Raw genomic sequence first — 25,400 nt, forward strand, 5'->3', positions numbered from 1 at the left:
ATACCAAGCTTGTTGCGTGGGGGAGGTGTTTAATGTCAATCACTATGGAGATCAGTTACCTATTTCCAAAACTGGACGTTGGAAGACCTTTCACTTCCATGTTAGAATCACATAGAGTTGGTCGGAGAGGAAAATGACTGTTGAATTCAAGTCTCTGAATTATGGCTCTGGATGTTACTAGTTCTCCCTAAAGAAGAGTAGCTTGAAGACCACAAGCCCATTTTTGGCTTTAGCTTGGAGATTTTAGGAGACACGGTCTGAGTCACCACAAAGCTTACCTTCTGATTGCTCGGCAAAGGAAGATGACAACAAAGTCTCATGAAGACTTGCTTGTGATTACTTGTTAGCAGTGTTAATGGTGTACATTATTTCTAACTGTGATGACATCTTTCCAAACTTAATGATACCCTGCATTCATTTTGTGCTTTCATAAAGCATTTCACATGCTTTAGTTGATATTATGTTCACCACTGCCACCACCCTGTGAAAGAGTTTAATGATTATTATGCCCTTTAACAGACAAGGGATGCAGATAAGGTTCAGAGACAGTAAGTGACTTTCCCAAGATATCAGAGTTTATGAGTAACCTCAGTTGAATCTAAATATCTTGACTCACCAGTGTGTTTTGTGGGTTTTCTGTTGTTGCTGTTGATTTTCTTTAATATACCATCTTTTGTCAATTACACCCTCTAGGAAGACATTATATACTCTCGAGTTCTGGCTGGAGATGGCCAGTTCCATGTTTGCCTCCACGATTTCCTAGCTGTGTGATCATAAACAAGTTCCTTACCTCTCTAAGCCTCAGTGTTCCTTTCAGCCTGGAAAATGGGGCTAATGATAGCTGATGCTTCATACAGGCCAAATTACAAGCCTCTGGTCAAATACTTAGCACTTTCCGTGACACATAAATGGATCTTCTGAATGAGGAATTATCAATAATTTATTTTGCCCAACACTTCTATGGAAATTAACACATAGACATTGCCTACCTGAATTGAGGTACACACACATACACACACACGGAAAATGAGACACTTCATGACCAGCATAGGTAGTTTTAAAATATTTATGTTCTGTAGCTTATGAGAATAATATAGTCTCCGTCTGTGACAATGTGTTGTAAAGAATTATTTGCTCGGTGTCATCAGCCTGCAACTGCAAAAGAAATGGGGGGATACATTTTGTCTTCTTCTCTAAGATCTTCAAAACATCCTTTAGTCTCATGAAGGACAGTCATAAATCTTGCAAGTTTAGTTTATCTGAAACCAACTCAAACCAACTATCCAACCAACTCAAACAGCTATCCTTCCAACCATTCTATCAGTCTTTGGTTTTCAGACCTCAGTGAACATATCCTGGTTTTCTATGGCTGAGCATGAAAGTGAGAGAGCCGTGCTTCCCTCAGAGACTTAAGAGTGGATACCCACTTTGACCTGGATCTCTTTTGAACATTTGAACATAACTTCTAAAATAATTTATTCCTTTATTTATCAAGTTAGAAGTTGCCCTTTGCTTTCCAACTTCCTTTCTGGAAAAAACACTCAGGCAGAAATCAGGACATGAGAGTTTTAGGACTGGCTCTAGCACAACTAGCCGTGTGACCTTGCACAAAGCACTTGGCTTCTCTGAACCTTCTTTCCCTGTCTGCAAAATGAGGGTGGCAAGCGTTATCATTTCTGGGAAGACAGAAGTAAGTTGCAACCACAGCCATGCGGGAATGAGTGACCACTGTGGGCTTGCTCAGTGGAAAGCAGTGCTGTGCTCCAGCTGGACCCAGGGTGGGGCAGAAGGAAAAGGTGTTTTTTCTGATCTAGGTGTTATTTCTCAAAAGCTTTTTGTGGAGGACATGGTATCTGGCTGAGCTATGGAGGAAAAATAGGGTTTTCAGAGTTGAAGAAGGAAATTCTAGCCTGGGAACTGAGCCTGATTCTGAGTCTGGAAGTAAGAAAGAGCAAATCATGCTCAGAAAATGGTCATTGGTCCAGGGAGGCTGGGACTGCCCCCATTTGAAAGCTGGGAATGAGGTCTAAAGTTGTATTTAGTACTTAGAAATATTCACACCAATTGGTCTTTTGAAGGCTGTGTAACTAGAATTTTAAGATCATAAGTCACTCCTACTGTGGCTCAGGTTTGGGGATAGAGCGGGTGGCACTGTGGAAACAAGAGGCTCTGTGTGCTCGATAAACAATTTTGAAAGTGCTAGTTCATTGCCAAAATTCGGACCACTAGTATTTTTCAGGTACCTTGCCTTAGGAGAGAAAGATTTCTCATCCACATCATGGGCTTACATCTCTTGGATCAAATTTTACAGGAAGCGATCGGTCATATATCAAAAGGTTAATGACTAGCCATTTCTCTGCCCAGCTATTTTGTGGCCACAGAACTGCCACGGTGCAGAGGGCACTGTGAGGCAGCGGAAAGTTTGCTGGGCCTTTTGCCTCTGTCATCCAGAGAGCCCCAGCAGGCTACAACAACAGCCTCTAGAGCTGGGGGCTGTTACCCTGCCCCAATTCTTTCATGGGAGGCTCACAGCCTCCTTTCCTGTAGAGATCCCGTGTCACGTGCCACTCCACACTGATTGATCAGTACATTTATTACATTTTCAGTAGTAAAAATATATAGACTCCAGTCATCTCTGGAGATGCTGAAATAGTCCTTTTTTTTCCCCTTGATTTAGGGGAAGGTAGAGAGAGGGAAGATGTGTGCCGAGTATGACACATAAATATAAGAGCTCAAATATCTAATTAGCTGAAAGAATCTTGGTTCCCTCTGCACCTTTGACAGAATTGCAGCTGTCAGATTGTAGCTTCAATATTTTATCCTCATTGCAAGATGTAGCTGAGGATGATTTAGAAAAGACGCCTTCTAACACGCACATCACCCTGCTTTTCTTGTAGGATGCTTGAGGACGATCTGAAGCTGAGCAGTGATGAAGATGACCTTGAACCTGTGAAGACCTTGGCCACTCAGTGCACAGCCACTGAGCTCTACCAGGTAGGAAGAGCTTCACGCTTGGTTTGGGACCCAAAGGGAGGGAGCATAAAGGACCGCAAGGGTTTTGCCATCCGCTAGCCTACCCTCTGCTTCATCTCTGGGCTGCAGAGAGAGGGGAAAGCCGCACGGCTGGGCACAGTGGTCTGGAACAGGTGGAATCAGTTCATGGTTTCATTCAAGCTCCAGCGAGGAGATGCCGAGCTCTTGAAAACTGCTCACACCTCCTCCCTCCGCTCCCTTGTCAAACACACGTAGGGGTCGTCAGTAAGTGAGAGCCTGTCTTTCCCTCTCTCGGACTCAGCATTGTCTCGGGCGAGGTGTAACTTTCCCTTAGTGAGGCCGACGCGAGGCTTACAGCCCACGCTCATTAATTAATTAGGGCATCAACGCGAGGGCTGCATTCCCCTCTCCCAGGTGCACCACTTCAGAGCACGTGCCGACACTTGGCACCCAGCCTCCTGCAGCGTGCACCAGCCTTCGGGCCAAAGGCGTTTGGCAAAAACTTGCTGCCACCCCGTCTTCATCCACTCTGCATTTGTAAGTGTGTACAGCACTTGCCCCCAAAGGAGAGAGCAGAAATGCCTTTACAGCATTTCTGGTGAGACTGGACTTGGGTTGGAAAAGGCCAAGGATCGTGCGTGAGCCATGAGAATGGCAGTGCGGTGGATGGTGTCAGCGATGCTTATGCATTTTCTCTGTGGCTGAACTGTCTCACGTGTGGGCTCCTCCTGGGTGTGTTCATAACCTCCGATGAGGAACACAGGAGGAGTGCCTTTTTTAACAGCTGTACCGGTACCTGACCAAGTTCTTTGGATGGTCAAGTCGGCTGTGTTAGGAAACTGGAAGCAGACGGTTTTAAGGAATGCTCATGCACTGGTGTGTCAAGATAATTATCAAATACAGAACCCCAGGGGTGCCTGGGGGCTCAGTTAAGCGTCTGCCTTCAGCTCAGGACATGATCCCGGGGTCCCACGATCGAGTCCCTCATTGGGCTCCCTGCTCAGTGGGAAGCCTGCTTCTCCCTCTGCTCTTTCCCCACCCCAGCTTTGTTCTCTCTCTCTCTCTCTCTCCTTTCAAGTGAATAAATAAAATCCTTTTTAAAATACAGAATTCCATATTCACTAAATGTGTTGTGAGGAGACAGCAAAGAAAAGCTTAGGAAAATCTCTCCGGGCTCACCTACCCTGTTCTCCTATACAGTTGTGTGCCACGCCAGAACTCCCGCCATTTGGTAGAATTTTAAAATTGAAAACAAAAATACAGTACAATAAAAGAAAATTGAAGTCATTTGCCATGTTATGTGGCCAATACTTGGCTCGCCTTTACTTTCTCCTCCTTATTCCTAAGCTTGTGTTTTTTGCAACATGTAACAATTGCATCTTTGCACTGTGGTGCCTTGTCAAGAACAAGCTCCATTGTCTCCCGGAGGCTTGCTGTTCCTGTCCTGGGTGCAAGAAGTCCCTCTCCTATGTGAGTCATGGGCTTCAGAGTTGATGCAGAATGCATGCTGAAATTCCAGTGTCTGTTTTTCCTGTTTTCTACATTTAATAGACCAGTGACGAGCACAGTGGTGGTAAATAAAACAAAAAAATCCTAGATCATTGATTTTGACAGATGCTGCATTACTTTTTAATGGAAATGTTTAAAGCAGTAATCAACAATAAGTGAAAGTAGGTTTTGCACATTGACTTCCTCTCTGTGATTACATAAACGCAATCTGCTTTTTAGCCTCTCAAGTTGTTTTATTCTGTATTTACCTGAAGGAGCGGCAGTGGGTCTGTTGGCCTGAATCATCTGGCTTTTTAGGGTGTGTGTTTGCTGACTTCGTGTTGGTGCTGAGACCATCAGGGAATCCCAATTGGTGCATTGGCCAGCTGGCTGTGGCATGCCGCCCTTAGGCCAGTCATGCCTTCATCAACCAAGCTTCTCATCTGAAGGGGAGGTTGAATGGGGAGACCTAAGGCAGAGCAGAATGACAATTTATCCCCCCTCACTGGGCCCTGGAAGCAAGAAGTAGATGCAACGTTACAAACATTTACAAATAAGCCCCCTACAGAGTTTGAGGACTTGTTAAAAGGCAAGAAGGCTAAAGACCAAGGAGAATGTCGTGCAGTAGCAGAAGTTATAGTACCAAGCAGTGTCTGGTAAGCTCTGGCTTTATGAGGCCTCTTTTTTTTTTTTTTCAAAGAAAGATGCATTGAAATTATTCTCCCTTTTTTTTGCATTGTGGTAAAATTCACATGACATCAAATTCACCATTTTAAAGTGTACAATTCGGTGGTGTTTGGTACATTTACAAGATTGCACAACCATGACGCAGTTCCAGAATATTTTCACCACCCCGGGAGGAGATCCCACATACATTAAGCAGTGACTCACCATTTCCCCTCCCCCAGCCCTTGACAACCACTTCTCTGTTGTGTCTCTGTGGACTTGCTGATTTTATATATAATATGTAACCATTTGTGACTAGCTTCTTTCACTTGCTGTAATGTTCTTTAGGTCCATCCACATTATACCATAGATGAGCACTTTCTTCCTTCTTTATGGCTGAGTGATACTCCATTGGATGGATACACCTGTTCCATAAACCTGTTTGGTTTACCTGTTCATCAGTTAGATGGATGGGCATGTTGAGGTTTCCACCTTTTGGCTACTTCAGATAGCACTGCTGTGAGGACATGTATATAAGTCTTTTTCCGAGCACCTGGTTTTGGTTCCTTTGAACTGACTCTTTCAGGTGAGGTAACATAGTACTGTGTAGATAACAGGGTCCTCTTCTTCCGTCTTGTAATTGGGACTGTCATACTGCCAGCGACATCAGGAGGAGTGCTGAGCACTCCCATTGACAGAGCCACCCTTGCTCTGTGCCTGATATTAAGTTAGGTTCTCTGTCTTCTTTGAATCTTACCAATAAACCTTAGAGATATACTTGGGCTTCTGGTCTGAGCTACAGAATTACAGGATTATCCTATTTGTGGCAGGATGATTGAGGCAAAAGCATAGAAACAAATGCATTGGTGCATTAGGTGTTGTGTCCAAGGAGCCAGACCGTACCATTCGTCTGAGCTGACATTGTACTTAGAAGCTTTCTCAGAACCCGGAGGCTATATTCATGCAGACATAGTCCAATAAAAAAGCCATTAGCTTTCTGGAGACCATCTCAGATCATCTCACCTGTGATCATTGTACCTGGACTCACCTCAGGAGACCCAGATTGTCCAGGCTAAGTGAGAGTAGATACCAATCCTTTCCAAAAGCTCCTAAGACCTTAATGGTAGAGTTTGCAACATAAGAAATCCTAAGGGAATGCATTTCCAATGTATTTATGAAAAGGAAACACAGGATCCAGACGTGCCAGTTCCTACTATGGCATTTCAGTGCCAAGTGTCTCAGAATCAGAACAACCTCCCCCCTCCTTACCCACCACTGGCTAGGCTGAACAGGTCCTGTGCAGGAACACCAACAGAGCCTTTAGAGTGTGCTTAAAAGCGAAGCATTATTCCTGCAAACAAGAAAATGAAGCGTGAGGCCGGAATGGGAGAATTATAATATAGAAATTAAAGATGCCAATGGTCAGCCATGGAGACTCAAGGTTGTTTAAAAAAAGTTTTTAGGGCAGCCTGGGTGGCTCAGTGGTTTAGCGCTACCTTCAGCCCAGCTCGTGGTCCTAGAGACCCAGGATCGAGTCCCACGTCGGGCTCCCTGCATGGAGCCTGCTTCTCCCTCTGCCTGTGTCTCTACCTCTCTCTGTGTGTGTGTCTCTCATGAATAAATAAATGAAATTTTTAAAAAATGCTTTAAAAAACGTTTTTAACACAAGCTTTTACCTTCTAGAGACTTTTTAAAGGCAGAGATGCACAATCACATATGCACATGGTTTTTGGGGAAAAAGCGATAGTGATCGTTACTCTGAAAATATTTGTTAAAAAGTTGTGTTCTCTCCACATTCCCTGCCACACTTTGCTTTCTCAGTTGAGACTGTTTAGGAAGCAAATATGTCTGTGCTACCTTCTAAGATGGTGTGGCCCTGCTGACACAATGTAGGAAGGCAGAGCAAGAATATACATACGTAGATAGATGCAGCTTGAATCTGTCTCTGCCACTTACTGGATGACCTTGGGCCAAAGGCCTAAGTGTCTCTAAAATGGAGGTAACAATAGCACCTACTTTACTGAGTCCTAGTGAGGATTTAGTGACTAAGTGAATGGATGTGGGCTAGATCGTCTGACACTTTGCTCAGCACATAGTAAGTGTGTATCGCTTCACACAATCGTCAGTGTCAGTGTCACTATCATTAGTAGTGATCTAAAAGGTCTCATGTTCTTTGGGACGTGGGCTACATTACTTTGCCTTTTGTTGTAAGGAGTAGGATGTTAAAGAGAGCTGCTGAATTTACTACCTAGAGAACAGTCAGTATGTGGCAACCCTGGCCATGGGAATTATATGTGTAGTCATAAAGAGCATAGCTTTTGGAATAGAGAATGAAAAAGCTCTGAAAACTATGAGCCCTACACAAATCAGTGGCTATTCTTCCCTGTGGCCCTTTTATTTTTATTATTGTTACTTTTTAAGATTTTATTTTTTCATTTATTTATTCACAGAGAGAGGCAGAGGGAGAAGCAGGCTCCCTGTAGGGAGCCCAATGCGGGACTCGATCCCAGGAACCCAGGATCAAGATCGGAGCCAAGGCAGATGCTCAGCTGCTGAGCCACCCAGATTGCCCCCCTGTAGCCCCTTTAAACATTAATTGGAAGTCCCCTCTTTTGGCTCCATTGGTACATAAAGCTTGCCCTTTGCTTTGGCTTTGGTGTCCATAGGGGTCTGCTAGAAAGAGAACTCAGTGTCCCAACTGGGTGTGAACAACCTTTCCTCCCCTGTGACACCTGGCAGGTTTTAAACCAGACATGACAGGAAGAAAGGCCAGGTTGCCAGTGACACTGCACCAAGTCCTCTGGGTAAATTATGTGTCTCTCAACAAGGGTTTCTCTTTGGAGGACTGACGTGGGTGAGCAGCTGAGTCATACTTTCTGATCATACTTCTTCCCTTCTTTCCTCCTGCCCTGGAGAAAGACAGAGGGTGTGCTGTGATGCTGCACTCTCCGTGGCTTTCTCTTGGAGCTTCGCCAGAATGGGAAATCATCACTTGAAGTCCATATTGGAATCTGGAATGTTTCAGAACAGGGTTTGAATCGGATACCGTGTTTTGTAATTAGACTCTGCGTCCATATCTGTGTTGTGGTAGGTTCTGTTTTTCAAGGTTGGACGTCACTAACATAGTTAGGAGCTACACGATGTCCACTGGCCAGCTGACTGACTACAGTTTTTACCCCTCAGCTGGCTGCTCTCGACATCACAGACCTAAAACTCCAGCCTGGCCCTCCACATACCACGCTCACTGAAAGGACATCTTCCAGCCAGGCCTCTGGGGCGGGCAGGGAGTTCGCGGTGTATCCACTGGTGTGTGGCTGGGGCAGCAGGACCCAGTGGGCCAGGCTTCTCAAGAGCGGGTACATGCGGGGTTCTCTGCATGCCCTCACCTTGTCCCACTGAACCTGCAGTTTTCCTTGGGTTACATTTTTCTTCGTGTGCTTCTTGGGACTTAAAGGACCCCTGAAAATGAGGAGTTAAACCTGGAATCAATTTTCATTTACAGCTAAGAAGCAGTTATTCATGCTGTGCTTGCAGCTCAATAAAAGATCTAAAGATATAGACCTTGTGCTTCTCTTTCAATATAAGCAGCCTAATCAGTCTCAAATGTTTTCTTAACAAAGAAATTGTATTGACAGGTTTATTAAAATTGCTGTCTTTAAAGTTTTAAGCTACCCACAATTTGACCTATTCCAAAGACTTCTAGAATGTGTGGTGGCCAAACTCCTGAGCTCCCTCCAGCATCTATCCACAGAACCAGGTAGACATCTGCTTCACGTTTCACCAAATGATGATCGTGATGCTTGATTTATGCAGCTCTTGGCGTGCGGCCTCATTCTAGGCTGGCAGGACAGTCTGGGGGCTGGGGGGCCTGGGCTCTGAAGGCAGGCTGGACCTGAGCATGGCACTCTCAATCCCCAGCCATCTCCAACTGGCACGAGAAGCAGCAAAATTTAGAAGTACAAAGACTAAAGAAATGGGTATTGTTAGAAACCACCCTCAGGGCATTTTAATATTAATACCATCTTGTTATTAACGTGAATTAGACTGAGATTTTAGAGGACTTCATTTAGCTCCAGAAGAAGTTGAGCGAATGAGGAGTGTGATGGGAAGTGTTCAGTTAGTGACTGACTCAGCTCTTTAGTGGAGATAAAGCTTGGAGTGGCGTTGGTGCTTTAAAAACACAGCCAGGGGATCCCTGGGTGGTGCAGCGGTTTAGTGCCTGCCTTTGGCCCAGGGCGCGATCCTGGAGACCCGGGATCGAATCCCACGTCGGGCTCCCGGTGCATGGAGCTTGCTTCTCCCTCTGCCTGTGTCTCTGCCTCTCTTTCTCTCTCTATCATAAAGAAATAAAAATTAAAAATAAATAAATAAATAAATAAATAAATAAATAAATAAATAAATAACAAATAAAAACACAGCCAGACAATTCAGATTTGCTTTGAGCACAAAGGCATTCTGATGAGTTGTGTCTGGATACGTTGTTGCAAGTAGCTCCCATGTACCCCGGTAGCTCCCATGCACCTGGTTTTATTTAACTGGATCTTTCTGCTTTTTCTGCCTAAGGATTGCTCTGGTACCCTTAGAGATGGGCACTTCTTTCAAAGTGTGTTACTGGGGATGTGTGGACTTTTGAACTGGAGGCTGGTGGTGGGTCTGCCCCTCAACAGTGTTAACATTGACCAAAAAAATAGTGTCTTCTCAGCTCTTGCCCTCCATTTCATAATTTTATTTTTTTGGCCAAAGATCACTCATTACCTCGTACACGGGTAGCTTACTTTTATTTTTTTTTTAAAGATTTTATTTATTTATTCATGAGAGACACAGAGAGGCAGAGACATAGGCAGAGGGAGAAGCAGGCTCCCTGTGAGGAGCCCGATGCAGGACTCGATCCCAGGACCCCGGGATCATAACCTGAGTCAAAGGTAGATACTCAACCACTGAGCCATCCAGGTACCCCAGTAGCTCACTTTTAATCCAAGTTCTTGATTTTGGTTTTATATTTGATCCAGTTTTGCTTGTTTTTGTTATTGTTGGGCCAGTTCCCTGGCCAGGTCCTTACTGGATCATTGCAAATGAGCTGCCTTCCACGGTAGCAGAAGACACAAAAGTTCTGGCCACTTTGGATATGTTTCTTATACCTGGGATGCATGTTACTCTTTCAAAACATGGAGTCAGGTTAAACTCAAGCCCACTTTCACATTTAAAGTTTGCTAATGGAAACGCGGCAATAAATGTTGCTCCTGCTATTAGCTGGCTCTTTGGAAGCCAATGTGCTGTCGCGAATGCATTCATTGTGACAACAGACACTCTTCCCTGCTGTAATCGGTCCTCTTGTTTTAGCCACAGCTCTCCCTCATCATGCTGAACAAGTTGTTACCTCCCTGGGGTTTCTCTGAATTTCCATTTACTTTGTTATCAGCAGAAAGGCTGGGGAAGGCCCCCTTCAGTAATGACATCAATATGGCACACACAGCAAGAGAGGTCAGCCTGTCAGAGCTAGAGAAACAGCAGATGGATTAGGATGAAACCAGGTGCAAAATAACTTTGATAGAGTCTTTTAATGTAAACAGTTTATCTGTCATTGCCTTTCATTGAAATCCCCCACAAAATGATAGAGTTTGGGCAGTTAAGGCTGCAGAATGTAGCTGAATAAAATCCGTGCATTGTCATACCCTAAGTACCCAGCAATTAGAGAATGAGAGGACATTTTAATTTATTCATTAAAGACAGGAAAGTAAATAGGATAACATATAAGGTTAATAGAATAACATTGGCCTTCATATTCCCAAGATTGTGTTTCCCATTTGGCTGTATTAGCATAGAGACTAGATTAATAAGAAACTGCTTAGGGCTTGTATGATGTGATTTTTTTAATATGCTCCAGGCAAGTCTGTGACTGTTTAGAAACCTGCATGCTGATTTTTTTTTCATTGTAATTAGCTCTTCCACTTTTAGTACCAAATATTTTGACTTGTAATCTCCATAGATTGCCTTTTTATTGTAATCTCAATAAAATGCTTAGAGATAGGCGAGCAGCGCAGTGTTTTTACATGGTATGCTTATCACAGCTGATGACCAGATACTGGCTAATGTCCACTACAGCTTATGAATTATCCATCTCTGAGCACTCCAACTGCAAAGCCACTGCCTCTTTTGCTTAGCCTGCCATTCCTCCCACAGTGAGTTGAAATCAGACATTGGCGACGGTGTGCTGTGCGCCCTAGGAGCCAAACAGAAGCAAAAATGGGTTTGATCGTTATTTCAGAAAAGGTAGCTCTCCTGTAGGACAGAGATGGCCATGGCCTTATGTTACAGGGCACCTGTCTGTGAAGAACAGGGCGGGGACGGGGGTAGCCACCATCTCCAGGAAGTTGGGGATCACTCAGTTGACTTGAATTGAAGTCCCCAGGGATGGTCTCATCTCCACTCTCACCCCACCCTATGTTTGGTCCAAGCATATCCTTTTTCTGAGGCCTCTCCATCTCCCCAGTTCGGGTCCCAAATCCATGATTGCAACTTGGAGGTTCTGTCTCAGAGCCATTAGCCAACAAACCCAAGGCAATGTACCACGTGTACCGGAAGTTTACTGCAAGTTTCCAAGTCCTGAATTCAATCTGGGTTCTAGCATATACTAGAGCAATATGAACATCTCCAGCAAAAGCTGGATAATAAAACACTGCCAGACTGAAAATGTGAGATTTTGAAATTTATATGCTGGCTTTGAAAAATATACTGGGGCTTTGGTTTAAGGCCAAGAATGCTTTCCTCTGTTCCCCAAATATCTGCCATCTGCTGGAAAAGCTACCAGGCAGGCTGCAAACACCCAGGACGTTGTCCTGAATGGGAAACGGAATCCATCTTATTCTTAAGCAGCTCTATATTTCTTCTATGTATTTGTGTAAGAGCAAAGAGCATAGGCATTGTAAATACACAGAAGAAGTATCCAAATTTGAGATTAGCTACCAATGTAAGATTAACCATTCAGAATTCAAGTAGATGGGCAGATCAAAGCAGCAGATGCTTCCAGAATGTATGGGATGGCATAACCCATATATCACAGAGTACTACATGGGACTCTCTGGAACATCAGATAGAAACATTTATGAACTTGGCAATAAATCTTGTTTATTGCTAATAGAGGTAGACTCAGGTTCCATATTTATCCCTGAGTCATATATGTGTAGAGAGACTATAATACCTGTGTATGAATATGGAATACCAGACCTTAAAATGACCATGGAGACCCTTTATTCCAGCTGCTTCATGTTGCCAATAAGGACATTGAGGCACAGGAAAGTCAGTTGGTATTTGGTGGTATAAGATAATAGAAAATATAGATATAGGTATATAGATATATTGGTGTCTGTCCCTGGTTCCTGGCATGGTATCCTAAGACATTATAATTTTCTAAGTGATAAGAGCACTTAGGAGCATCTTTTATTCTCACATTTGGCCTTTGACCCCTGTTGCTGATACAGGGCACCAAATCCCTTGGAATTTCCTGGGCAATAGGAGTGTTTTAATGAGGTGACTGCGTGAGCTCCTGGATGGGAGCTTCTCACCAGAAAGACAAAGTCATTCTGGAGCTTTAAGGCCTGTTCCCCCACTCACCCCTGAGACATGCACGCACGCACACACGCACACACACACACACACACACACACACTTCTGGAGCAGGGAGAGAACCTGGAAACTGATGTAATAATAAATCACATTTATGTTAAGCCTCCACAAAATCTCAATAGTATGGGGTTTGGAGTGTTTCCAGGTCAGTGAACACATCCATGTCCTGGGAGGGTGATGAACCCCAAGTCCATGGGGATAGAAGCTCTTACACTCAGGATCCTCCCAGACCTCGCCCTGTGTATCTCTTCGTGATCATGGTATCTCCCCTGCCAGGTAAGTATACCCCTGTGTATCTCTTCATCTGACTATCCACCTGTCTCTTCAATCACGTCCTTTAACAAACTGGCAGACATAAGTAAACTGTTTGCCTGAGTTGTATGAACCACTGTAGTCAAGTAATCGAAACTGAGGAGGGGGTCGTGGGTTTGTAGCAGACTGGTTAGAGTGAAAGGTGACAACCTGGGCCTGCCATGAGCATTGGAAGTGGGAGGCAGTCTTGTGGGATGGAGCCCTTAAACTGTGGGGTCTGACACTGTCCCCAGGGAGAGAGTGTCAGACGTGAGTTAAATCATAGAACACCCAGCCAGTGTAACACAGAGCTGTTTGGTGGGGACAACCCCTAATACATCTGGTGTCAGGAGTATTGTGAGCGTGGTAGCAGTGTGAGAGGAAGGGAGACTCACAGGTGGAACACTAGTGGGTTTTCTAATACAGGTATATGGATAATGATGGATATAGCGTTCTCACCTGGAGTATAACATGCTCCAAAAAGACAGAAAGCCTAAATACATTAGTATGCTCATGCTAAGGATACGTCATCAGTATTCACTCCCATGTAGGTTGTAGCATACTTCTATATAATTGGGTACCTACTATGCACTGAGAATATCCTTCCCATTTTCCTGGCCACAGATGGTAAGGAGAGAGTCTCTATTAGGTGTTGATCATCTCCCACCAAAAGACACCTGTCATTTTGCAAGGGGTGTCCCTCTAGCACCAGGGGCAGGGGGGCTCAGATTGGCAGGGGGAAAGAAAATTGAATTTTCAAATCCACAACCCCCAGGGGAATGGGGTAACTAAGTGCCTCTTACATTGGCCCTTCTAATGGGGAGAATAAATAATTCCAGCCAGTGCTGAGATGCTCTGCCTGGTGTCTCTATATTTACTCCACTTAGAGAATGATTAATGTCAACAGAAGACCCTTATGAGTGAAATGTGCTCTTTCACCAGAGACAGTGCATTTTTCCTTAAGTTACACTAGATCCAAACTTTAGTTATAAACAAAATCGCCAATTGACAAATGGATCTCACTAAAGGCACTTGAAAAACTCTTCGTGGTTGCCTTGTTAGCAAAATACACACGTGGGGACAAGCAGGACCTGCAATAAGGCCACCATTGAGCAGGTGCTGACAGGGTCTTGAACAACAGGGTGGGTGAGGCTGATGAGTAATTCAGTGAGCGGTGGGAAGCCAGGAAGGACTCTGAGAAAGTTGTCATTAAGGGATAGCATCAGGGATGGTGGCTCAAGTCGTGATCCTAGGGTCCTGGGATCGAGTCCCGCATTGGGCTCCCTGCTGAGCATGGAGCCTGCTTCTCCCTCTGCCTGTGTCTCTGCCTCTCCCAGTGAGTCTCTCATGAATGAATAAATAAAATATTTTTAAAAAGGGGGGAGCATCAAAGGGGGTAAAACAGAGAGATGGGCAGACCAGTGAAGGGGCAGTGGCCATCATCCAGGTGAACAGTAATAAAGAGGGGGCCAGCGCCTAGCTGCAGGAAGAGCCAGGAGGGCAGTGGCCTGCTGCCAGAGCACAGGCTGGGAAATCGCCGTCAGTGCCACCCAGACTCCTTCTTCCTGGGGTGTGAAGAGGAGCCTCAGGGGTCCTGGCAGCCAGGATCCAGATGCATGCATCCTAGACCTTACCTTGGCTTTTGCTCCAGCACCTTTCCACGCCCAGAGCAATTCTCAGACCCCTCAGACTCACGGTGATCCCCCATTTATTTGTCCGGTCAGTGTTTATTAAGTGACTATTAGGTACAAGATGCAGTACCCTCCACCTGGGAATAATTTCCTCCAAGCTCTGCTGGTCAGGATTCTCTGGCCACCCCTGTTACATCTAGCATTGGCCTACTTCATATATGCATGGCAAACAGTGAGTTCAATTAAAATGGGAGAAGTCCAGTACTCTAAAGACAGGGAACATGTTTTTGCTTCCTACATGTAGGTTCAGTGTTCAAATACGTGACATTTCCACGTTTCCTTGTGGGCCCCTCTCCAGAGGGGTAAATAATAACAATAGGTCGTGTTTTGCTAAAGATTTCCAGCCCTAGATATTGAGTCAGAAATTCAGGCAGACATCCAGGTGTTGCAAAATGCTGAGTGACATCTCCTCTTCATCTGCAATTCCGGCTATGTGTGTGTGCTGCCAGCTGAAACCCCAGCCTATAGGAGATAATATAAGCCTCTGGCTGTTGTACTCATTCCGGTGAAATCTATTTAAATGCTGTAATTAAGCAATTCATTTTTATATTTGGGCAAGTGTTCTCAGTATATGTCTCTTTAATTGATTTAACCAATTCTGCAGGTATTGATTTTAGACCATCTGAATACCCTAATGATGAGTTCATTTGTTAATAGAGGAGTTTTCTCTTCTGGACTTAGGCAATCGATACGATTTACCAATACATGCCACTAGGTTAAGGTAGGGCTGCATCTCACAGAACAGCCCTGTGAAAAGTCAAAGAAGGCAAAACATAGAAACTCAAAAGCAATGCAATCAACTGTCTTATTTCCATAGTGCCCAATATTTAGTTATTTAAAATTATCTGAATGATTGACTCCTTACTTTTTTTTTAATCAAGAAATGTATTGTCTAGACCCAGCTTGGGCGCGTCTGCTAGGAAAATGCCAGGAAAAAAACATATAAGCAGGAGAGGTCAAAGCTATATGGAGCAGTGCTAATAGAATCACATTTTATGCTCTACTGACAACATTATTATTGATTAAGGAAAAAAGCAGTACCTGAATACATAGCCTTATGAAATGAGTCTACTGCTACAATATGTGTAGGCCCTCCGAGTACTCACCTTGACAGTGTCAACAAAGAGGAAACGTATTGCATGGGGTCCCTTTTCTGCCAATCTGGGGGCAAGGGGAAAGCATTATCATAAGTCTGGATATCACGGTTCAGGGTATGCTTCTTAAAAGCTGAAAAAGATTCTCTCATTTTTAAAAAATATTTTTAAAAGATTTATTTATTTGGGGGGGCATGTGAGTGGGGAGAGGGACAGAGAGAATGGGAGAGAGAGAATCTCCAGCAGACTCCCTGCTGAATGTGGAGTCTGACAAGGGACATGGGGCTCGATCTCATGACCCTGAGATCAAGACCTGAGCCAAAATCAAGAGTCAGACACTTAGCTGACTGAGCCACCCAGGTGCCCCAACATCTTCTCATTTTTTAAATAAATGTAATGGACTAGAGTAACACTGGGACAGAATTAACAAAGAGTTTTTTTTAATTAGATCCGTCTTTAGAAGATGTTGAGCAAGTATATGTAGCATTTTCTCCCTAATGAGACATGATGTTATGTATGCCGCAGAGGATGGGACTCAATAGACCGCCACTTTGTATCCTTCCTTCTTTCTATTTTCTTGTACTAGCTCTACAGTTTTTATGGTTCACGTAATTCAGTATGATCCCTGAGTCACTTGGGCTTTGGTGCAGCCAGGAGATTCTCCACATAACATAAAGACAAGGTCCTTCTTATTTTTTTTAATAATAAATTTATTTTTTATTGGTGTTCAATTTGCCAACATACAGAATAACACCCAGTGCTCATCCCGTCAAGTGCCCCCCTCAGTGCCCGTCACCCATTCACCCCTACCCCCCGCCCTCCTCCCCTTCCACCACCTCTAGTTCATTTCCCAGAGTTAGGAGTCTTCATGTTCTGTCTCCCTTTCTGATATTTCCTACCCATTTCTTCTCCCTTCCCTTCTATTCCCTTTCACTATTATTTATATTCCCCAAATGAATGAGACCATATAATGTTTGTCCTTCTCCAATTGACTTGTATTATGCTGAGTGAAATAGGTCCTTCTTATTTTTAAGAATATAGATTTAATGAGTGAGCAACTCTGAGCATGTCCTGAGCCACATCGTCCCTCCTGAGGAAATAAATTTGCTGCTTAGCAGGATACCATGAATAGTACAATGCTAGTAATAAGAGAAGAATCCGTTCATAAATAGCCCTTGGAAGGAGGGAAGCACCTTCTCCCTGGGCATATAATTTTTCAAGATCCCATATGACAGAGGAGGCTCACCTGCAGTAGCATCCTCAGGGCTTCTCAACCTTAGGATCAAATGTTAGCGAAAAAGCACAGCACCCTCCTCATGGAGTGAGATTTGCAAGGGGTGGGGGGTGTGCTGATGGAGGAATCCTCTGGAAAGAAGGGAGGCTTCCTAGGCTTCCTTGTGGAGGAGGGTCGGGGAGAAGGAGGCAGACAGACAGATTTGAGTATACACACCTGCACTTTTCCCCCACACCACCTCAGGTGCCCTGGCCTCCCTGCCACCAACACAAGCCCCCGAGAAGGTTCAGGGCAGAGGCCTGTGTGAAGGTACAAGGGCTCTCTCCTGCTGGCCTAGGCATGTCAGGATCTGAACACATACCAATCTCCCTAGAGTAGGACTTTTCAGACAGCAGCATTCTATTTAGCCCAGAACTGCTCCTGACATGCCAAGAAGAACAGAGTGGCTCCTGTAATCCTGGTTGGCATAACTGCATAGGTTCGCTACTGCATCCTGGTCACTGAGTCAGCGAGCCCGTGAATTGAACTCTCAGGCCATGCAGGTGTGTGCACCAAAGCCCAAAAGCAGGCAGGTCACAATGCACTGTATCTGCATGGCACGCAGTGGTTTCTAGAGCGCCATCGCAGAATGTTGGCCACTCCCGACCACCCTTGATTTAGGCAGGATGGGAATGCTTATCTTCATTTTTTAAAACAAGGAAACACAAGTGTCAGCTGCCTTGCTAATGTCCTGATGATAGTAAGTGGCAAAGACAGGAGCCAAACCCAGGTTTCTGGATTTCTCGCTCATCACTCTTCCCACTGTAGCCCACAGCCTCTCGCCACACTGCAGTGGAGTCTATTTTCTAGCATGTTAATTTATCGTATCATCCTTATACTAGAGCTTCGTTAATGGCAAGATAAGTATCATGTTAGGGAAACATGGAACAAAATAAGTAGAATATAGGTTTTAGAAAGCATATAGACGTTGCAAATTAAAGCAGCATGAGTGTTAACTATCTAGCCTCCATCTTCCAATCAGTTTAAATTACTTTAATGTATGTTTTTAAACTCAAAATGAGCTGTAATCCCAATATGCAACCCTCTTAATGTGTGGTGAATTACACAAGATCATTTCATTTTGATTCCCCTCGTTTTGAACGGTATCTCACATTTCAGAACTGGGGATCAGTGTTTTCATGTCCCGTTATCTGCACAGAGGAATGTTCTCCTTGTATATTTTGTAGGCCACTTGTTAGACCTTAAAGACATATATAGTTTTCCTGCAAAGAATTCACTAAACTTTTTCTTCAAAGTCTCTGAGTTGAATAATTCTTTATAACATGCTTGACACAGTGTGGCATTACAGCAAGAGTAAAGAACACTAATTGTGAGCTCTTGTCTCTGGTCTGGTGGAGACTCCCTGCGACCGTTTAGCTTAGAGATGAAAGGTGGTGAGCACACAGGAGGATGATGTGAACTCCAAAGAAACGAGAACCTCTCAGCAGAGACATTTTCAATCAATAGCCAAGCAGCCCAGAAAACATAAATTTGAATGAAATTATTTTCCTATGATGGCTGTATAAAAAGACATAGGTTTCAAAGAAACTGGCCTTGAACATGATTATGTTCCTCTTGATCAGAGAAAACTAACTGGGTCTAATTGACAGTCCTGAAGCAAAGAGAAGAGAAGACATTTTCAAAAACTGTGTCACTGAATGAAAGCTAGGTTAAGCAATGTCACTTTGATTTCTCCCTCCCTGTCTTCTGCCGATGGCATGCTCATGCTATTGCATCCAGTGTGCTCTAAAAGGAAACCCCTTGAATACTGTGCTCGTGACTTTACGATCACCTAAGTCTTCTTCAAGAATAGACCTGTTTGGATTGCAAGGGATGGGAGAAAGCAGGCTCATGTCATTTCCACAATGACATGTCTTCAGCCCTCTACCATACCCCATTCCAAACCAGCCAGGACTGGGGGAGAAAGGGTGGTAGAGAAGGAAGCTGTAGGTGTGCATGGGCGGGCAGACTGGGTGCAGCTCCTGTTCCTTGCCACCATCCGCCTCTTCCTTCCCGCTTCCTTTCCAGGGCCAGACCTGCTCAGGGCCAGACCCTTGTACCCTTTTTTTTAAGAGTTTATTTATTCATGAGAGACACAAAGAGAGACAGAGACATAGGCAGAAGGAGAAGTAGGCTCCCTGCCTTCCCGCGGGGAGCCTGATGTGGAACTCAATCCCAGGACCCCGGGATCACGTCCTGAGCAGAAGGCAGACGCTCAACCACTGAACCACCCAGGTCCCCAGACCCTTCTATCCTAACTACATGTGAGACGTGACTTGAGCTGGCCACACACATATTGCTTATTTTTATCATTTTCACCTGTTACCTCCCGCTCTTGCTTTCTTGCTGCTCTACTGCCTGCCAAAATTCAGCCTCAGGCACAGATGGTGAGATGATTTTTGCCACTGAGAGCCAAAGAAAGTACCCAAATATTAATGGGTATTTACCTAGCAATGGAACTCAAGACTTAATAGAGGAGGGCTTGAATTTCCAACACAAATTTCTAAATTTGAGAAGTGTTTCATTTAAAAAATGGCTTTGGAGTGCGTTGAGCTGTTGTCATGCATAGAAGGGTCCGGGGTACTTACTGCACCAGGCGCCCAGAACGCCAAGTCTGATGTTATAAGTAGCTGCCCTTGCCCACTTCCAGGGTTCACAAATATAAAGGTCTCCAAATGGATACTTCTGGAAAGGGTCTGAATATCCTAGAGACTGCCACACCACTGCTTTAGCACTCCCCATGTTAGATGTTATTTCTATAGTCTGCAAAAGTCTAGGGGAGTACCAGTTTGGTTCTGATTACATAATTATGCTACAGAAGTATGAAAAAAATCATCACTAAAACCCTCCAGGTGCTTAAACAGTTTGATAGACTGTAGCCATTCTGCCATCAGCGCCCCCAGCTGTGTTGCTTAGCAACATTTTAATTCCAGAAGAATCGAAGGAGATGCAGTCCCTGTGGAGAGGGAAACAGAAATAAGAGGGCTGTTGACAGATGATCTGAGTTGTTTCTTCTAATATACTGTGAAGATCACTAGCTCTTTTCATGAATGATAAATGGACTGTACACAGATCAATGGGTTCAGCAATAAACTGGAACCAGACTCCATGTCTAAGGCGACACAGGCCGAGAGGCCCACAGATTTCCTCATTTCGATGATTTGGTGTGTGTTTTCTTAAAGGTTCCACGGGAGGAAATTGATCCGAGCAGTCGGTCATCCCTTGGCCTTTTGTGGTCTCTGCTAATAAAAATGATTTTAGAAATGGCTACTTTGGCCCTGCTCTCACCATGCAGGTGTGGCCAGGTGTCAGGAGTCACACAGCATAAACGAGGCCCCACTGCAAATCTAAAAATCTCGGGTGTGCCCATGACCATCCCCGCTCTCCCACCACCACCACCTTCTCCGCGCCCACCCCCCCTGACTGCCACACCTGACTCCCCACTGTGTCAAAACGACCCAAACAGGCCCACCCAGGCGCTAAGATCTGAGTGTGAGGCAGGCAGAGAGGAATGAGTATCTGTGTCTGAAAGCTGCACTTGGACAGGTAACCATGTGCCTTGGGAAAGGAAATTGTGTTCTGTGTCTCCAGTCTGCTTATTGCAAGCAGCCTGCTTCAGTTAGGTCCTTATGTTTCGGAAGAGCATTCTATATTGCTTATCGTTTTGGTAACTAGTTACGAAGATTATGCCTGCTAATGTTGTCTAATTGCCTTTTTTCCTTCTGTTTACAGGCTGTTGAAAAGGCAAAACCTAAGAATAATCCTGTGAAGTAAGTTATTTTTTATTATTTGGAAATTTTAATTTAAATGGACTCTGTGCGTGTGTCAAAAGAGACCTCGACTGAAAAACGAAAACAAACCAAGGGGAATGAACAAACTACCTAAAACCAAAACCCAAATCTCCTATTGAGCAGGGGCCAGCTTTGATTTTGATTTTATTTTTGCCTGTGGTTCTGATGGGGAAGTGCCCCAAGTTGTGCCCAGTTTACATAAATTAATATGTGCCATCCATGAAGAGCTGCCAAAGACTATTATAATCCTATTCAATGCATGGTACTTCAAACCTTTGGGTCTTGCACATGCTAAAAAGATTATATTTTTAATTGCAAACCTTGGACCTATGACAGAGACTGAAATGGCTGAAAATGCGCCAAGTGATTTCCAGCCACGTGGGGAGGTTTGGCGCCTTGGCATCAAGAGCTCTTTCCAGGGCGTTTTATGGGACACTCTTAAATTATAAACAAGCAGCACAGCACTCTTTTAAATCTAGTTCATCTTAGACATCCTTGGAAAGTCTTCCACAGGGGAGACTTTCAAATTAAGAAGGCTGTTTGTCTTGTCATTTGGGTTTGTGGCATCTGATTATGGTGTTATGCAGACCAGGCCCACCAGCCGTGTGGCCTAGGGAAGTCCTACTCTCTTTGCTGGGTTATCGTAGGCCTCGCAATATCACATCTCTGGGAGCTTCGTATTAATTTATAATCGCCAACTTCCGTTGTAGTGAGCACCAAATGCCAAAATGGGGAGTGCATTAAATTTTAATAGTTTCTGGGAGACTGGATTAGCTAATACCAATGACAAGAAGGCTGCTTTTCCAAAGCACTAGGGTAGTGTTTAGCACACCATTAAATCCAAGCTCTAATTCATTTTTCCAAAAGGTTCTGTATACTTTCTTTTTAGATTTAATTTTCCAGGGATCCCTGGGTGGCGCAGCGGTTTGGCGCCTGCCTTTGGCCCAGGGCGCGATCCTAGAGACCCGGGATCGATTCCCATGTCGGGCTCCTGGTGCATGGAGCCTGCTTCTCCCTCTGCCTGTGTCTCTGCCTCTCTTTCTCTCTCTGTGACTATCATAAATAAATAAAAATTAAAAAAAAGATTTAATTTTCCATAGGCCACGAAATAGTCCTTATCGGCTTTTGTAGCCTCTGGAGGAGCATCTGAAGTCTGGAGATATGTTATGCTAGAGTCATCCTATGGGAGTATTTCTGGTAGCTGTTGTCTGGTTATTTGATTGGGGTTGAAATCTTCTCTGCAGCCTGATTTCTTTTCTGGCTGTGCCCTGAAGGCTTCTCTACTGCACGCCTGTGGCAGGATTAGAGGATGGTGCTAATGAGGCCAAAGCCAGGGCTGCCTGTCCCTGGGTGGGCCATTAGTGATCGTCTTTCCCCTAATCCGATTGCACCCTTCCCTCCAGTCTACCTATGTGCAAATGTGTGCCCCAGGTCACAAGAGATGGGGCAAGAGCTGGAAGAGTGTAAACCCAGGCCTCAGTGGGACAAACATCCCCAAGTTCAAGCCCTCCCTGTAGGAAGTAAGCCCCAAGCTCTGTGTGGGCATGTGCAGAACCACCCATTGGTAGTATGTGGAGCTACACAAAATCAGACTCCAGTGGCCCAGTTTTGTGGGACCAGTTTTGTCTCTGCTCCTTGGCAGGATTCGACCCTCCAGACAATTATATCTTTTGAGGAGCTCTGGTTAATTCACAGTACAGACTCTATTTAACATCTGGCATTTTATGGACTATTATAAAGAGCAAACAGGAAAACTAGAAGAACCAAAGGATTAGTAATAGAATATGAGCTTTGTACTTTTAAATCTATCTGCAAATCTGCTTAGTTATAAGCCTTAGCCACAATCAACTGGTAGATGTTTAGAATCGTCTTCTAACTAAATAAGGTACTGTTCTCCACGTGCATTCAGGCGTCCTGTTGCAAGCAGGCTCACGATGCCTGACCCACCTTCCCAGTCACAACCACTGGGCGCTTGAAGAAGGGAACCTCCTTGAGACCTCAGCTCAGGGACAGAGATGCCAGAGCATGGTTCATATACACTGCCTGAGAGCAGAGCAGAAGCATAGTCTTGTGAAGTTTTATGCAGAGTGGTCCTCTTTCTGTTTCTGAGGTCTAGCCAAGAATTCCACTTACCCACAGTGCACTAAGAACCCAAATAAATGTTTTCCTGAATAAATGAACAGGGAAGCAAATTGGACACATCCCAAAGAATGGGCCTTCCAGGATCCTGGCCTGGAGGCTTAATGAGACTGGTGGCCCTACACTAGAGTGTTGGACCAGAAGGGGCCACGCTTTGTACCTGATCAAGGTGTCCATGACCCTCTTATTCTCGACTTACGCCATGGGTAAAATGCTCCCTACACTGCCCCGGTTCATTCCCACTACTTTGCCCCTGATCAGGTGCCGGCTTGCTCTCGTATGCAAGAATGAACATATGATTGAGTTTACAATGGAAAGTGTGTACAGTCTTGCCAGAAAAGCAGAGGTCTGGAGGCATTTACAACCAAAGCCTGAACACAGATTGGTGCAGATGATCATATGTGTGATTGGATGTCATCCTCTGGTGCAGAGTTTGGCAAATGGTTGGGGAAAAGAAATCAAAAGAATCTTTTGTGACATGTGAAAATCATATGAAATTCAAATTTCAGTGTCTATAAAAAAGCTCCATTGGCACGCCACGGCACGCTCATTTGTTTCCATATTGTCTGTGGCTCCTTTTGTGCTATGGTGGCAGGGATGAGTTGTGACAGAGACAGTACAAGCCACAAAACTGAAACTATTTCCTCTCTGGCCCATTGCAGAAAAAGTTTGCCAACCTTTGCTCTAGTTTCAGGTAGAAGAAGGCACAGAGAGTGAGCTTTTCCATGGCTGTAAGGGTTTAACTATCACCCCTCTGTCTTTTTTGGTTTAAAACATTGAGCAGGCATTGACCAAGCCCTTTTCCTGTGTTCTGGACTTTCTGGGGCCAATGTACACCCAATTCTCATTCAGAGCAAAGAGGCCACTCCAAATTTACCATATTTGAAGTCATTACGGGGATGAGATCCAGTGACAGGGCGGTGATGCCTCAGAAGCCAGTGAACACAGAGCCAGAGCCTACTTCTCATCTTCCAAGTTGTGTGTGGATGGATGGCTTGCAAAAGGCATATGCATGTTCTAAAATTCTGTTACTCCCCAAGATCTAACTCAGGCTAAGCAAACTTTCCATTACAGCCATGGTAAATGATTCACAATATCCATTTTGTTTGTCTGTTTCCCTCTCTAAAGGTTCACCTCCTCCTCCCTATTTCTCAACTACTTGTTCAATTTACTTTTAATACCTTCATGGTTGTAAGCTTCTCTCATCACCATAGAGAGACTGTGGTACACATTAATTACACTCCATATAAAGGAGAAATTAAAATATATGCTTAGTGAATGTAAGCACATAATGTACCTGGATACACTAATGATTTTACCTTGAAACATTAAATATTACTCTGAGGGTAAGAATCAAAATTGAATGTTCTTAAGATCAGTGATCAGGACAAGAGATGCTGGTGTATTTCTCAGTCTACTGGAGCCGTGCCGGTATCAAAGCTTGATTAGTATGTTCAAACTGTGGCTCTTTAATGTGTCAGAGAGACTTTCACTTGTATGTTAATGTTCTGCGGCAATTATCTTCAAGCTTTCATTGTGACAACAAGGCCTGAGAGATGTACAGATTTCTTCTACCATATGTGACTTATCACATACATTTTTTTAAAAACACATTTCTGTTATTAAGACATATGTGATAGTACACTTCTGCAAATGTGAATTGCTTTTGGCTAAAAGCCATGCACTAATAAGTTGAGTTGAATCTAACCGAGGTTGACATCTGTTACCAAAAGAGAGAGAGGGAAAGGGAGGGAGGGAGAAGGAGGGAGGGCGGGCGAGAGCACAGTTGTCAAGCATAACATTCTTCCTTGCTTTTACACTTTAACAACGTTAAACAACGTAGTTGTTGTCTTTCACAAATCAGGATCAGAATCCACTCTGCTTAGGAAATTACAGCTTTATTTAAGAACCAATCCATCTTCCAGATACGGTGGTTTCATTATTGAAAATGACAAATAGCCACAAAGATTGTCCTGACCGTGGTGTTTGTGCATTATTCATTTATTCATCCAATGAATATTTATTGAGAATCTACAGCATTCCGGGAACTGTGATAGATGCTGAGGGAATTAAAAATAAATCTGACACAGGTCTTACCCTCGAGGAGTTTAGAGTCCAGTAGGAGGGATAAAATCAGTTTGTAAAAAACTAAATACAAGATAGAGATGTTCATTAAGTAGGAAACAGATAAAGTACTAGTGAAGCTCTAAGGACAGAAGGTGCTTCCAGTTAGCAATATTGGAGAAGGTAGGGGGGGGAGGGCATTCACACCAAGATTCTTTAAAGACTGTTGGTTTGAGCCATTGGTGCTGAGGTGGCAGCGAAAAGTCAGGTTGGAAACCAAGGCTCA

General features: G+C 44.2%; 1 protein-coding gene across 7 annotated transcripts in view; it reads left to right on the forward strand.

Moving 5' to 3' along the window:
• The window catches only part of AFF2 (AF4/FMR2 family member 2), a 468,843-nt gene that overhangs the window by 360,266 nt on the left and 83,177 nt on the right, over positions 1-25,400 (forward strand). For all 7 annotated transcript variants that reach the window (XM_038588490.1, XM_038588488.1, XM_038588491.1 and 4 more), the window contains 2 exons: positions 2,898-2,994; positions 20,853-20,890. In XM_038588490.1, coding sequence (XP_038444418.1) covers positions 2,898-2,994; positions 20,853-20,890 — 135 coding nt within the window. The remainder of the gene's footprint in view (positions 1-2,897; positions 2,995-20,852; positions 20,891-25,400) is intronic.

Source organism: Canis lupus, chromosome X (assembly GCF_011100685.1).
Source record: "Canis lupus familiaris isolate Mischka breed German Shepherd chromosome X, alternate assembly UU_Cfam_GSD_1.0, whole genome shotgun sequence".
Lineage (NCBI taxonomy): Eukaryota > Metazoa > Chordata > Mammalia > Carnivora > Canidae > Canis > Canis lupus.